General features: G+C 34.0%; 1 protein-coding gene across 3 annotated transcripts in view; it reads left to right on the top strand.

Moving 5' to 3' along the window:
- The window catches only part of CTNNA3 (catenin alpha 3), a 1,771,160-nt gene that overhangs the window by 106,739 nt on the left and 1,648,720 nt on the right, over window positions 1–15,701 (top strand). For all 3 annotated transcript variants that reach the window (XM_017502077.2, XM_017502076.2, XM_017502078.2), the window contains one exon: window positions 11,858–12,024. In XM_017502077.2, the coding sequence (XP_017357566.1) occupies window positions 11,858–12,024 (167 nt within the window). The remainder of the gene's footprint in view (window positions 1–11,857; window positions 12,025–15,701) is intronic.

Here is a 15,701-nt window from a genome sequence, read left to right as displayed (position 1 = left end):
TTGCTATTGATGATCTACTGGTTATGGACAGTTGAACCCCTAAAATAGTGTAATTAAGAGTGAAACGGGAAAAGTTCCGTTGCCCTCTTCACGGGGCATGTGATGGGGTTGTTGCTTGCTTCTTAAGTGCCTCGCTGCTCAAAGCAGGATGCTCTTTTAGTTTAGCCATCTGTAGGCGACTTGTGTTAGCTCAATTAGACCCCTGCCTTATCACAAGGACAGGGCTTTCTGTATCCTGGGGTTCTTGCCTTGGTGTGCCAGAAGAATTGGATCACATGTGGGCTTGGACAATGAGTGCAAGGTTTTATTGAGTTGAAGTAGCTCGCAGCAGGTAGGGAAGACAGAAGGGAGATGCTTTTCCCCTGGAGTCAGCCACTCAACTGCCTGAGTCTTCTCCACTGCCCATCAAAACTTCACATCTTCCACCCGTCGATGGCTGGCTCGTGAGCTCTTGGCATCCTCTTCACGTCCAGCCACTTGTGTCTTTTTCCTCCGATCCGCTCCTCTCGACTCCCTCTCAATATTCAGCCACTTGTGTGTTCCTTCACCTTCGTGTTTCTCTCCATACTCAGCCGCTGGCGTGTCTGCCTGCTAGGGTCTCGGGGGTTTTTATAGGCACAGGATGGTGGCATGGCTAGCCAGGGCAGTCTTGGGAAATGCAACATTTGGGTGCCAAGGCAGGAGTGCCTGTCCTCACTTAGGCCCGTGGGCACAGGCCGGAAGGTGGAGCCCTCCCCAGGGACCACACCCTCCTCTACCCAGCACTTCCCTGCCTCCCTTCTGTAGCAATAGCAAGCTGAGATTTATGATGGGCTGAGACAGGAAAGTTTGCTGAAGCTCCATGGGAAATTCTGGCAGTTTCATGGGCGTAGCTTTGATTTTAACATAATAAATCTTCACACTAAAATGTATAAAATATTAACACAGCAGTAAGGATAATTTTGCCTTTTAAGAACTCCGTGTTTATTTAGTTTCTCTGAGAACTAAAGGCTTTCACCTGTTTTCTTTATTGTGTTGCTATATCTTTGTGTTTGCATAATAAGGATATTGATATTAGAAAATTATGTGACTTGCTCAGGATTTCATTGAAAGGTAGTGAACAAGATAGATGAGCTGGCTGTTGACCCCTGGAGTATAGTTTTTCACTATTATGCTTTGGAGTGAGGAGAAAATTCATACCTCCTTTTGGTATTACACTGGGACCATTATTTAGAGCTGGCTGAATATTCTTCAGGGAACCATTTAACTGAGGCATATGGAAAATTCCTGAGATGCTAAAATTATTAGATATATGAATACTGAAGCTGAAAGAATGCTGGGTCAAATTTTATTCTTTTGAGGGATAAATTCAACTTTATGTTGTCTGGGATTTTCAGGCAAGGCCTATATATTCAGCTTAAGATATGAAAGCTAACTAAAGAGTTTATGAAAAAGAATTTTTGAGCCACATTTTAATATATCAAAATGGAGACCCTTGTTAATTATATGAACTTTTAAAAAATGAAGTGCTTTTTAAAAAAAATTTGAGTATTTATTAGTTCATTTATCTCAGATGAGGGATCAGCAAACATTCTCTGTAAAAGGCCAGAGTAAATATTTCAGGCTTTTTGGGCCATACATTGTTGCAACTATTTAACCTTGTTGAAGAATGAAAATAGCTATAGAAATAGGTAAGCAATAAACAAAAAAGTATGGCTGGTTTTCAATAAAGCTTTATTTATGTATACTGACGTTTACATTTTATATAATTTTTCACATGTCATAAAATATTATTATTTTGATTTTTCCCAACCATTAAAAATATAAGAAAACATTCTTAGTTTGTAGGCTGCACATAAACAGGGCAGGCTGGATTTGGCTTTTTTCCACAGTTTGCTGACTCTGTCTGAAGTAAAGGAACTAAGGATCCAAGGAGTTTCAAAAATATTTGACCTCCTACTTGTTAAGAATCTTAAGTTTCTCAGACTGAATGTATCATTCGTGGGAAAAGCAAAAAAAAAAAAGGACAATTAAAGCTGCTGTTAATTTTTAAGCAAAAGACAACCAATATTTATAGCTTAGAGTCTGCCTTTTAGCTACCATAATGAGCTCAATGGGGTCTCGAGGGATTTCTGAGAGAGACACATTCTGCTCAGGGTTTTGCTGCAGCATGGTAAACGAGATTGACACCATCTCCCCCCACCTTTTTAATGATCTTGATACTCCCTGCAAGGAGAGGAGTTAGCTGCAATGTATGTAAATGTTACTTTTCTTCTACTTCATTATAATAATTATTAGGTTTTACAATTATTAAAGTGGCAATTCGCAGTACACATACATATACATTGATTTTTTTGGGGTCTCCTCTACAGGTATGTTTTTAGCCCCGTGTTTTTGATTACACAAGAAATGTGCCTATTTTTAAATGACTTAAAGTTTTCAAAGGTCCTCATTAAAACCTCTATACATTTTAAATTATGCTTTAATAATTTAGATTATATTTATGATAGAATGTCATTTTATGTGCTTATTGACCATTTGTATTTTTTCTTTGGACAAATGTCTATTTAGACCTTTTGCCTATTTTAAAAACTGGGTTATCTTTTTATTATTAAGTAGTAAAATTTTTTTTATTATAGATTCTGGGTATAAGCTTGGGTATAGGATTTACAGACATTTTCTTACATTCTGTAAGTTGTCTTTTTACCTTAATAATGTTGCCTAACTCAAGATAATAAAGTTTTATTCTTGTTTTTTTCTAAGAGTTTTATAGTTTTAGCTCTTACACATAGGTCTATGATCTACCTTGACTTAACTTTTGTGTGTGGTATGAGATAGAGGTCCACATTTTAGATTTCTTTTTTTGCATGTGGATATCTAAGTGTCCCAGCAGCACTATTGTGCTATAAATCTTCACATTAAAATGTATAATATATTAACACTATTGTGCTAGAAGACTGTTACTTTCCCACTGAAGTTTCTTGGCCCCTTTGTTGAAAACCAACACACCATAAATTTAAGGGCTTATTTCTGAGATGTCAATTCTGTTGATTATTATAGCTTCCAAGTTTTGAAATTGGGAAGTGTGATTTCTATAAGTTGCCCCTCCTTTTCAAGATTGTTTTGGCTATTCTGGGCCCCTTGCATTTATGTATGAATTTTAAGATCAGCTGGTCAATTTCTTCAAAAGAGTCAGCAAGGATTTTGTTAAAAGTGTGTTAGTCCATTTTTGCATTGCTATCAAGGGATACCTGAGACTGGGTAATTTATAAAGAGGTTTAATTGACTCATGGTTCTGCAGTTGTACATGAAGCATAGCACCAGCATTTGCTTCTGGTGAGGGCCTCAGGAAACTTCCAATCACGATGGAAAGGCAAAGGGGGAGCTAGCGTGTCACATGATGAGAGCGGGAGCAAGAGGAGTGGGGGGTCCCAGACTTTTTTAAACAACCCGATTTCATGTGAACTGAGCAAGAACTCGCTTGTTATCGCGAGGACAGTACCAAGACATTCCCACTGGGTCCCAACTCCAACACTGGGGATTGCATTTCAACATGAGATTTGGAGGGGATAAACATCTAAGTCGTATCAGTCGTATCCTGAATCTGTGGGCCAATATGGGGAGTATTGCTATCTTAACAATATTAAGTCGTCTAATCCATGAGCATGAGATATGATTACATTTGTTTAGATCTTCAATTTGTCAGCAATGTTTTGCAGTTTTCAGTGCGTACAAGTCTTACTCTTCTTTGTGAAATTTATCCCTAATTTTTTTATTCTCTGATGCTCTTGTGAATGGAATGTATTTAGTTTTGTAATGGTTCAGAATCCTAGATGTTTATCTTCACTACAATTTTATGCTCCTTTGGGTTTGACTCTATACTTTCAGTATGTACAATTAGCCACCTTGACTTCCTTGCAAGTTTTGTGTGAGCTTATGAGCTAAGACTTTGTAAGGGGGCCCTAAAATAACTTCTGTCATTTCTACATAAGGAGCATATCAACTGGGCCAAATTTTTACCTTATTGATTAACAGCTATAGTACTCTGAATGAGGTGATATTTGAAAGAATAAATTTGTTAAATATTTATTGCTCTGATCACAGCTGTGGGACTTGAATTTCTAGTAAAGTGAAGCCTGAATTCTACTTTGTTATTTAACCTATTGAAGAATAGAACTTTGTTGAGGCTTATTACAAGTGACACTTGGTAATTTTATTTTAAAATGTTTGAGCGATGCTTTGATGTAGTCACTCTTGTTTTTCATTTTTTTCCCCATAGAACTTTCAAATCATACATAAAATATAATTGAAGTCTTTAACAATTGTGCCTATGGAGAATTATTATATTTGTTTTTTTTGGGGGGGAGGCGCTATAGAATTATATCTTAATATACTTTGAGGTAGGTATATCTGAAGATGCTGACATTTAAAACAAAACAGAAGAATCTTCTCATTAAAGTGGTTCATTTACCTATTTGAGGGTACCTGGTAGATACCATGTTATAATCATTGTTGTATACCCCATAGCGCTTTGCATATTTTAATGCTCAATATTTGATATATGAATGAATGAACCATTTGTAAGGATTAGGTATTATTTATTAAAAAATAACTTTCAACCTCAATGCACTAGAATGAGATTCTTTTTGCAGTTGTCAAAAAAAGCAAAGATACAAATTTTTCAGTGTAGTGTAATGTAAGTGTATACATGGCTAAGCTTACTATATTTAGCCATAAAATGAAATATTATAAAAAAAGGATGAATTAATTTTAGTCAGAAATCTTAGTTGTAAGGCTTATTTTTTCACCTCAAAATAATTAAATTGACATCAAGAATAATATAAAAGTGTTTATTGGTAGGTGGCATATCAGTTAATAGGTTGTAGGGAGAGAAATTCAATAGACAGTAATTGTGGGCAGGTATTTCAGCTCAAAGTTTAAACATTTAATTAAGTTATAAATCTATACTATTTTCACTTTTTATTGATTGGTTTACAATATGGATTGTTTTGTTCTTTTGTCAGTTTGTTTTCCTGTAAACCACTTTAAGTATAAGAAACTTCTAACACCAGGAGATGATTAGTTGTAGGAATATATTTTGTATATTTTATCTTAAAATTATTGTCAAATTTAGCTCAGTGGGGTGGCTCATGCCTGTAATCCCAGCATTGTTAGAGGCCAAGGTGGGAGGATCACTTGAGGCCAGGAGTTCTAGATCAGCTTGGGCAACATAATGAGACCCTATCTCTACAAGAGATACAAAAAATTAGTTGGGTTTGGTGGTGAATACCGGAGGATTGCTTGAGCTCAGGAGTTTGAGACTGCTGTTAGCTAAGATTACCCCTGTACTCCAGCCTAGGTGACGAAGTGAGAGCCTGCATAGAAAAAAAATTGTCAAGTTTAAATATGACATGAAATGACTTGGTCAGTTTTTTGAAAATTAAAAATAATTCATTTTTCTTTGAAATTCTGAAAAGATGTTTAGCCCTATTTTAAAAGCTTCCTTAATATTGAAATTTATTTAGGTACATAGTTTATAGATACATTATACAAAATATTTTACTCATAAAAATATATTAATAAAGTTTTAAATTAGGAGTTGTGCACTTTTACATATACGTATATAATTAAAGTTTGACTAAATGTGACTGAAAGTTATTTCCAGTGTTTTAAAATACAGCAGATAATTTTTGCGTCAACGTATATTTGTTCTCATTATTAGAAGTAAAAAGTTCATTAGTTCATTAGTTATACACATACAAGCACACACCTTAAATATTTTATTTTATATTGAAGGATGTAACATGAACATTATCCAATTTCTTTTTAGCGTAGTTTGTTTATTGTATCTTATATAGTTGTTTTGACCGAAACTACAACCAAACGATATTGACTAAAATTTCCAGTTTTGGTGTCTTCATGGAAGAAAACTTAATGACATTTGGGAGACTACCTAACTACAGAATCTTTCTTGATCTTTTATAATCCTTTCTCTTGCCTTGCCCTGCCCCAACTTTTACCATTTTTTGCTTCCATACCCAACTTAACAACATTTTTAGCGATTCACCTTTACTGAATGTCTCCAAAGCATTAAAAGTGAGTTTTTAAAGAATTAATATTTTTTGTGCTTATATTTGATAGATTTGTATAGTTAATAATAAAACAATATAAAAGTAATTACAACTCACATGAAAAGATTGGGGAACAAACCTTTTCAAATTCTTGATCAACTTCCATTATTGGGAGCAGAAGGTCTTCAGTGTATTTTACATACCAGAAAGGAGATATCATTAATATGTTGCGAAGAGTGAATAAAAAGAGTTAATTTATTAGTTTACAGAGTGGTTAAGAGGAAGTCTTTTAAGACAGCTGCTACTATATCCTATTTATGATGATTGGGAGATATTTCTATTACTTTTATGAAAACTAGCCCTACCAAATTTTATGTTTTAGAAAGAATTGTATATAATTTTATAGAATCCGTTTTGAGAGTTCCCAATGGTGCAGGGCTCAGTGGCTGGCTGCTCATGTCCTTCCATTCTCATTAAATCATTATGCTGGTCTGCTGTTGCTTTTACCTGGCTCTCTGTCTTTTTTGATGCATGAATGTTGCTGGTCTTCAAGTTGGGAATTCTGCTTTCTCTGTCATTTTTAGAGGGCACTAGGGCAATGTTCTGTCTAAGGCTAATTCTTTCCCACTATTGAGACAAGACTCTTTTTTGTATTTGAATGTTCCATGAGTTATGAAGTTTTCCAGTCTGGTGGTTGGACAGGCATTATTCTCAGTCCTGTGTGAGTGGCAAGTACTGTTACCTCAAATCTTTTTGAAATGGTTCTTTCCCTAGCCTTGGGTGGTTTCTTCCAGTATATGGGTTGATCAGTATTCAGCTGAATACTCAAGCGGGAGCATGTGCAGATTACCTGTGTTCTTTCTCTGTGGATCTCTTCTCTTTATCATATTCTATTCTATTTTGTACTTTTACTGCCTTGATCTCCCAGGGCTCTCAGCTTTGTCTCCTCAGCTCAGAGAGTTTGCCAGGCTCTGCCTTGGTTTCCTCTTCCTGTATCGTGGCCAGGAAAGTCTCTCATGGTGGTAAGCTGGGCTATCATCCTTTTTTGTTGTTGTTGTTCATTTCTCAGGGATTACTGTCCTTCATTGCCTGACATCCAGTGCTTTATAACCATTTTTGCATTTATTTGGTCTATGTTTTGGTTTCAGGTAGGAAAGGTAGATATCTGGTCTCTGTTACTCTGCCTTGGCTGGAAGCAAATTATAACTTTTAATAAGACTATACTGAGTTCGAACGTAATAAAATGGAAATAAAACACAGCCAATAGCTTGCAGTAGCAATCATATGCAACTGCATTCCTAGTCTACAACCCTGCTGTAGCACCCAACCCTGGGTCCACACAGCAGTGGCTAGCTTTCCTGCCTTTCCACCTGCCATGATAAGATATTCTTTTATCATACAAAACATGTTTGCTCCTTATAGTCCAACTGTCTTGAACATTTTAAAGGAGGGTCTTTTTTAATGTTTTTTTTTTTTTTTTTTAAACAGCTGTGTAAGTTTAGGATTGAATTGAGGTTATCCTCTTTTCTGCCAAATGTAATAATTGTCTGCTAAAAATTTTAATTTAAGATTCTACATCTTCAGAGTTTTCAAATTCGAAATGGCAGTTTCCCAGTTAAAAACAAAAACAAACCCTGAGTGTTTAGTCTCAGTCCGTGAACTCTATTATATATTGAATAAATGAATATGTACTAATGCATGTTATATATGTATAATATGAACCTTTTACCATGATGTATCACTTGGCCAGATGCCTATATCAGGAATCTTAATTGAATAATAAGCATAATGTCAAATAAAAGTTGGGGAAATTTTTATCTTTAGTACCTGCCCCTTTTCATTTTGGTTATTCTCTTTTTCCTATCAATATTTTTCTTATACCGTGTTTTCTTTGACTTTTTAAGTTTATAATCAATATAATCACTTTTAGAAAGTAGAATTATACTTTTAAATGCAGCAAACGAACCTGTAAAAGAACATGTAGCAAGCTTTATAAAATAAAGAATATTTTGTAATATGTGTATTGGCCAACAATTTTTTTTGTACTTCTGGAGTTTATTTATTTGATTATATAAAAAGTTTTATATGTCAGATTCTACATATTTGTATATTCAGAAATTTTCAACTCTTAAACTTATATGGGTGTATAAAAGTTACCTCTATAGATATTTGTAGACTATATACTCCAGTACCTTATTTTACCAGGCATTTCATAACTGTTTTTTTAATGATTAAAAAAATCCCATTTTTTAGGAAAAGGACTAAATGGATTCAGTAGAAATAAGTTTTCTGAAACTAGTTCTTGTGGCATTTTCAAGACCTTTAGTAAATTATTTTTATGTGTAGAGTGGAATTTCTTCAAGAAAAAAGCAGTTATTTTTATTTGTATGTATTTTAAAAGTGAAATTTCCTATTCAATAAACTTCAAAGTAAAAGCATTATAAGCAAGATTGGGAATGATATTTCAAAAGAGTAGACTCTTCACATGAGACTTTATAAAAATAGATGCTCATATTCTATATGGAAAGGAAACTTGTACTTTTTTTTCTATTTAATTAGGAAAACAACCATTTTCTCCTGTCAGAAATCAATTTGACAGTGAACTAGCTACATTCTATAAACCAACTATCATTATCAATACCTTATCAGAGTTGGAATATGTTTCTTTTACCTAGAACATTCCTTTGTATTTTTTCAGACAACTCAGGCAGAGGTAGGTCCTCCTCCGTATCTCTTAGTCCTTTGTACAGGCCTGTACCAGAGACCTGTTTAGATTGTATTAGTGTTTGTTGGCTTTCACTTGACTCTGAACTTCTTGGGCTGCAAAACTGTTTCATACTGATATCTAGATCCTGGATACCTAGGATACAGTTGTTTAATATAGGGAACAACAAATGTTTATCAAATAAAAGTTGAATAGTATTCATGCACATACTCATTCAGCAATTTGTAGTCAATGTGTTGAATATATGCAAGAGTAGGCACTATTGTAGATCCTGAGAAAGCTGGGGTGACCAGGACCAATGCAGCTCTTGCACTTACTAGTTTATGATCTAGAAGAAAAGACAGGTTTTGACACAATTTGTTATAATAAATTATGATGAAAGTTACAGTAGAAAGCATAGGATATCATTGTAAGACCTATCTTAGTAATGGGGGGGTGGGGGTCCAAGCTTCCCATAGGAAGTGATGTTTAAGTTAGGACCAGAGTGTGGGCTGAAACGAGCTGAAAGGGGTTAGGAATATTGGGGAAATTAGGGACAAGTCCAGCAATAAGAATTTAAGTTATAGCATCTTTATTAATGTATTTTGGGAGTGACTTTACTCTTCCCAACACACCTACCTGACTGGCTCTTCATATCCCTTTAATGAAGACAAGGATATAGTATTTGTTTAAATGAATTCTTTCTGAATATGGCTCTTCAGCCAGTTGTTCAACATTCCAACATTTTTTAGAGTCAAAAATACATAATTTTTTGATATATATTTAGTTTTAGTATGTAAAGTCAAAGGCAGTATTCTAAAAAGGCTATTATAACTTTCCAACTCATAATTACAAGAAGAAAAAAATAATCCTTTTTTGTGGGCATTCATCTGTTCTCCAAATTTTGGAGGTCAGCTTAACTTTTTATAGTCTCATAGCAGCAATTCTGACTTGCAGAGAAGCACATGAAAATCATCCACTTATTGGTCTTAAAAATTTACCATCTCTATTAGAAATTTCCCCCGAAATAACAAACAGTTAATCTTTGTTGAGTACTTTCCATGTTTAAATACTGTGCTAAATATATTATATGAACTGTCTCATCCAAGCATCCAGGAAACACTGTGAGATAAGTCATATTTTTACCCCTTTCCTATAGATAAGGACATTGAAGGTATTTAGTGTCCAAGTTCCCAGAGCTAAAAGGGGCATGTAAGAATTTGATCTCAGAAGTATCTAGAGTCCTAGTTCCTAACTTGGTATTGCTAAAGAGATCTAAATGAGACATATTAACATGTTAAGACAGTCTCAGAGCTCTTCACAAGTTTTATCTATTATAAGAAACAGTATTCTTTATTTTATTTAATAAAATAACTGACTAAATTTTCTTTATGCTAAGGTTCATGAGTCAATGAGAACTAAAATATTTATGGATGTAATCCATAAATCGGTAAGACAGACCCTTTTGTATATTTGTGATGGGATGATTGTATTTTGGATAATTTTGTGGCAAATATAACAAAGCTTAAAATTCATTTGCCCCTTGACTCAGCAATTCTACTTTTAGGAATTTATCTGACAGCTAAACTTGTTCATGCATGCAAAGATATATGTCCTGGGCGTTCTCTGTAGTATTATATGAAATAGGAAAAAGTTGGAAATACCTTATGTGTTCAAGTAGGGGCCTGGTAAAATAAGTTACAATGTATCAGTGAAATATAACTTATGTGCTCTTATTTAATACTCATAAAATAGTAGGTATTATTATTAATTAATTTAAAAAAAGAAAATGAAGAGTAATGAGGTTAAGTGACTTGATTAAGGTACTAGGACAGAGACATTGAAGCAGTCTGGCTCTAGAGCCCACAATGTTAATTATCGTGCTGTATTGCCTCCTGGTTGTCTATTTCCAAGTATAAAAGGAAAACAAATTGATAATCAAAAAGAAGAAATTATACAAAATTTCTCTAGTATGATACTACTTATTAAAGGCTCTATATTTTTATCTTTTCCTCTTACAACTTGTAAAATAACTATGTTTTCTTATAAAATCTGTCTTTATAAGGACATATATTTGTATATGTGAATGTATATGAATCTATTCATAAAACATACACATATATAAAACATACATATACATTTATGTATATAGAACATGTATGTATCTATACATATACACATAAATCATACATTCATGGAAGATTTTCTGGATAGATATACAAGAGCTGAATAATTGGTGCTTTGGGGGATTCGTTTGGAGACTTTTAAATTTTATACTTGATATTCTTTAGTATAGTGAATTATTTAAAAGTAATGGACATGTGTTATAATACTTTTATAATAAAAACCGTTTAGACTTAAAACCTTAAAAAATAGTGGATATGGTAATTCTCTATCAATCATGTTGTTGGATGGGAGTAAAGAGAGACTTTTTATTAAATATTTTCATTTTATACCCTTTTGAACCGGGAACTTAAAACAATGAATGAATACATACTTCTTTTATAATAAATATATTTTAAATGAAAAAGCATTAAAAATAGTGGACACAATATTCTCTAACAATTATGCACTGCGAAGTACTATTTCCGTGACTAAATTTAGGATATAGTTTACTCATTATATTGATAATTTAGAATAAATTTTCCTATGTTAAACTTTTATCAGAGAGCTGCAGTCTTATTATCTTAAGGCTACTTCTTTTCTAACATCCATTGAGTTGAAAAGTAATTCAATAAAGATTTACCCTGTTTTTATAAGCAGAATTGTTTATGATTGAAGTTCTAGTAATAAAACCTTTTACAAGAAATGAGATTCAGCAAATGTAGAAGTTGACAGCAGTTTTACCAGATGTTCTTAGTTAATTCAGCACTTTTTTTGCAAGAAAATGATATCATGCTTCTTAATTCCAGAATATTTGTCAAAAACAAATGTTAATTTGAAATTGCATTGTTTATTAAGAGACAATATGCTAGTGTCAACTGATAATATTTTTATATTATGCTTGATCTTGGAATTTACTTGGAATTAGGTTGGCTGATAAATTCTGAAATAGGCATAGTTGAAACTTGAAGTATAACTTATTCGGGGTTGTGTTTTTCAGGTGAAGCTCTGAAAGTATCAGCTGAGAGATTCACAGATGACCCCTGTTTTCTCCCAAAAAGGGAGGCTGTGGTTCAAGCCGCCCGTGCCTTGCTGGCTGCAGTGACAAGACTCCTTATTCTTGCGGACATGATTGATGTCATGTGCCTCTTGCAGCACGTGTCAGCTGTAAGTAAAAGATGGCCTAGTTTACCTCAGCATTGTCTTTACTTCTAATTTCATTCTCTCAACCTGGCATCAATCCTAGTGCATCTTGGCTTCACTCTTATATCTTAACATCACCCTTCAGAAGCAGATTAGATTGGGTTGTGAAGACTAATGTATACCTCAAAATAAGGAAGCCCGAGTGAGTTCTAAAGCCAATGGGAAATTGAACAGAAGATGGGTTACTTATAAGGAAATGCCTGGGAGAAAGTTCTAGACTTTTGACCATTTAACTATGCTCTCTATAAATAATTATATAGATAATATATAATGAACATATAGGTATATATAACTTGAAAAATAGAAACCTTAAAGCTTAAGGCATTTGGAAATTTATCCTAGTTTGTAAATGCATTCTACTTTGCCAGGTCCTCTTGATTCAGGATAAACAGTGTGTGTTTACAGGTAGTCTGTGATGTCTGTAGTAATCCATTAGGAAAATGTAGATATGTATTTAATATGAGTAAATAATATATATTAACTAGGAGGATACAAAGTTAGCAAGATATCTTGAATGTTTTATTTTGTCTGACAAACCCACTTAGCACGTTTTTAGTAGAAAGAGAATTTTATTAAAGCATTTTTGTTTTCTTCGTTTGACTGAATCATTGAGTTCAGTTGAAAAGGTTGCAAAGAACTCTTTTTATATCTGTTGTATTTTCTGCTTGAAATAGGACTCTTACACTCTGTCCATAAATACATCTGCATTTTCCTAAAGTGTCTGTGATTTTAATATCCCTACTTTATTAAGCAAACGATGGTCTTATTTCATTAACCTTCCTGTCAAAATCATTTTCTCTAGCTAAGCTAAACCTTTCTTTGCATCCTTTTTTTTTTGTTTTCTTGAGATGGAGTCTTACACTGTCGCCCGGGCTGGAGTGCAATGGTGTGATTTTGGCTCACTGCAACCTCCGCCTCCCAGGTTCACGTGATTCTTCTGTCTCAGCCTCCTGAGTAGCTGGGATTACAGGTGCACGCCACTATGCTGGCTAATTTTTTGTATTTTTAAATTATTTTTCTTTTTTAATAGTGACAGGGTTTCACTATTTGGCCAGGCTGATCTTGAACTCCTGACTTCATGATCCGCCTGCCTTGGCCTCCTGAAGTGGGGAGATTACAGGTGTGAGCCACTGTGCCTGGCCACATCTTTCTTGTATTCACTATTGCTTATTTTAACACTAGCGTGACCCTGTCTTTGTACTTTCATTTTTTTTTCTTTTGATAGTTTTATTACTCAAAAAGAGCAATTCAATACCTTGGTGGTTTTTTTTTTTTTTTTTTTTTTTTTTTTTTAATTGAAGCAGCTTTTTAGGAAAGGGAATTGTTCTCATCAGCAGCAGCTGTTTACTAGTGAATTTGTAGGTGATATAACTGAGCAAAGGTTTCTGTTACTTGGTTCTTGGTTTGTTGAATAACCATAGACAAATTACTGAACTGACAGTTTTATTACTGTAAAAAGAGCAATTCAATACCTCTTTTTTCTTAGTTGAAGTAGCTTTTTAGGAAAGGAAATTGTTCTCATTACCAGCAGCTGTTTACTGGTGGATTTGTAGGTGATATAATTGAACAGAGGCTTCTGTTACTTGGTTCTTGGTTTGTTGAATAACCATAGACAAATTACTAAACATTTCTGAGATTCATTTGTCTCATATTTGACTATAGACACTAATAAATGCTGTAAACAAGAAATGGGTGCAAAAGATTAAGTGATAAGTAATTCCTAGTTCCAGTAACCTAGTAATACCTAGTTCCAATGACCCAATAATATTTGTTTTAGACTCTAGATTTGTTGAGATAGGGCAGAATGCAGGGCTTTTGTAAGGTGAAAACTGCCAGCCTCAAACCAAGTAGGAGGTAACTGTTTATAAAGAACACAACCACTGTCACTACCAGTTTGAGTGTCCAGTAGGAGTTAGGCACAGAGGTAGGTAATTCACATACATCATGTCATGCAAATGAAGCAGGATGGTATTGAAGATCAAACAAAAGCAAAGTACTACCTCTTGCAATAAAAATTATAGCTAATATTTGTTGGATTTTTATAATGTGCCAAACACTGTGCTGGATTATCTCCTTTAATTCAATTCTTGCAACAGCCCTATGATCATGATTTCTATTTAACAAATGAGAAAGCTGAGGCACATTGCATTTAAGTAACATCCTCAAGGCAACAGAAAAGAATTAAAACTTTTGGAACTTACTGCTCTAATGGTTAGAACAGCTTCAACAACAAACAGCTTTTACAAGTTTAGGCTAATTCATGGATCTACAACCAGTTGTTAAAGTAAGTTAGATATGCCAGGAGGTTTTTAAAATTCCAACTGTCCTCTCCTACCTGCACTTCGTTGCTTCTTATAGCCTGAACTTCAACTAGATTATGTCACATAGGAGTATGCATAGTACAACAATGATACGTTATGAGAAAGGAAGTGACATCTTACAAAGAGAAGGGAACACCTTTTGTGGTAAATTATGATAGTTTTTCCATGGTTTTATCTTCATGAAAAGTTTATATATGAATCATATTGTCAACTCAATTCTTTCAAGACTTCATGTAGAATGAAAAACACTAAATTGTCTTTGAGATTATCAAGAGTAGAATTATTTAGCCCAACATTTTCCCAAAAGTATTCTGTAGAACATGTCTTGAAAATAAGGAACAGGAAAAGAGTTGGTTTTTGTAAATGATCAATGCTACACATAGAAATTCCCATGAATGTTTTGATGCAAATGAGCACATTAAAATCATTGAGAAATATTGCCATGGAGAAGCCTGTTTAATTCTGCTTCACTCAGAATTTCACAAACTTTTTTGACCCCAGGACTCTTCTCTAGTATTTTAATCCTGGAACTTTCTAAAACCGTACTTTGGGAAATATCAGTTTGGAATTTTTCTAGTAACGTCTATGGCAATATTAGCTTCTACTTGGAATCAAAAGAATTATAGTTGAGAAACACAGTGCCCTTACAGTTTAATATTTTACTTGAAGTAGAAAGACTCTCTGATAATATGGAATGTATGCAACTGCCTAAAAATAGGTGATCACTATCGATGATAACAATCTCAATTCTCTGAGACAATGAAGGTGATTTTGGACATTTCTAATTGTTGGAGACATATTTCTCAAACTGAGCTTAAAGCTGCCTCCCTGCCATTTCAAACCAGTGCATCTAGTTTTGCTTCCTGGAGCAACACAGAATCAAGGCAATAGAAAAGGCTCTTTTCAAATAACTGATGATTACTCTTAGGACTTACCTGTGTTTCCCCTTTTTTAGGCTAAACATTTTTTGACTTTTGGATGTTCCTTATATGATAGTTTCAGACCACTCTAAATACCCTAGAATTTCTATGTATTTTTCAAATTGGCTTACATTTCTTTGTATGACTTTTAGTTTCCTTCTGAAATTTTCAATCTTTATTTTGATCTATTTGATATGGTAAGCAGAATTGTCTGATGGTCAAGGTTTGAAAACTCCAGTGTTTGGACTCCCTGGATGTCTGCTTCTGCTATCATTTTCCCTTTTTTGCTCATGGTGTCTTGTCTTCTAATGTGAATGGCCATTTTTGATTGTATACTGAACATTGCCTCTTCTGAAACCCATTTCAGGAAATTTCTCACTGTCTTATTAGCTCTTCGATA

This window comes from Cebus imitator, unplaced genomic scaffold, assembly GCF_001604975.1.
Source record: "Cebus imitator isolate Cc_AM_T3 unplaced genomic scaffold, Cebus_imitator-1.0 Scaffold290, whole genome shotgun sequence".
Lineage (NCBI taxonomy): Eukaryota > Metazoa > Chordata > Mammalia > Primates > Cebidae > Cebus > Cebus imitator.
The sequence above is the reverse complement of the archived record's forward strand: the minus strand, read 5'-3'. Positions and strand labels throughout refer to the sequence as shown.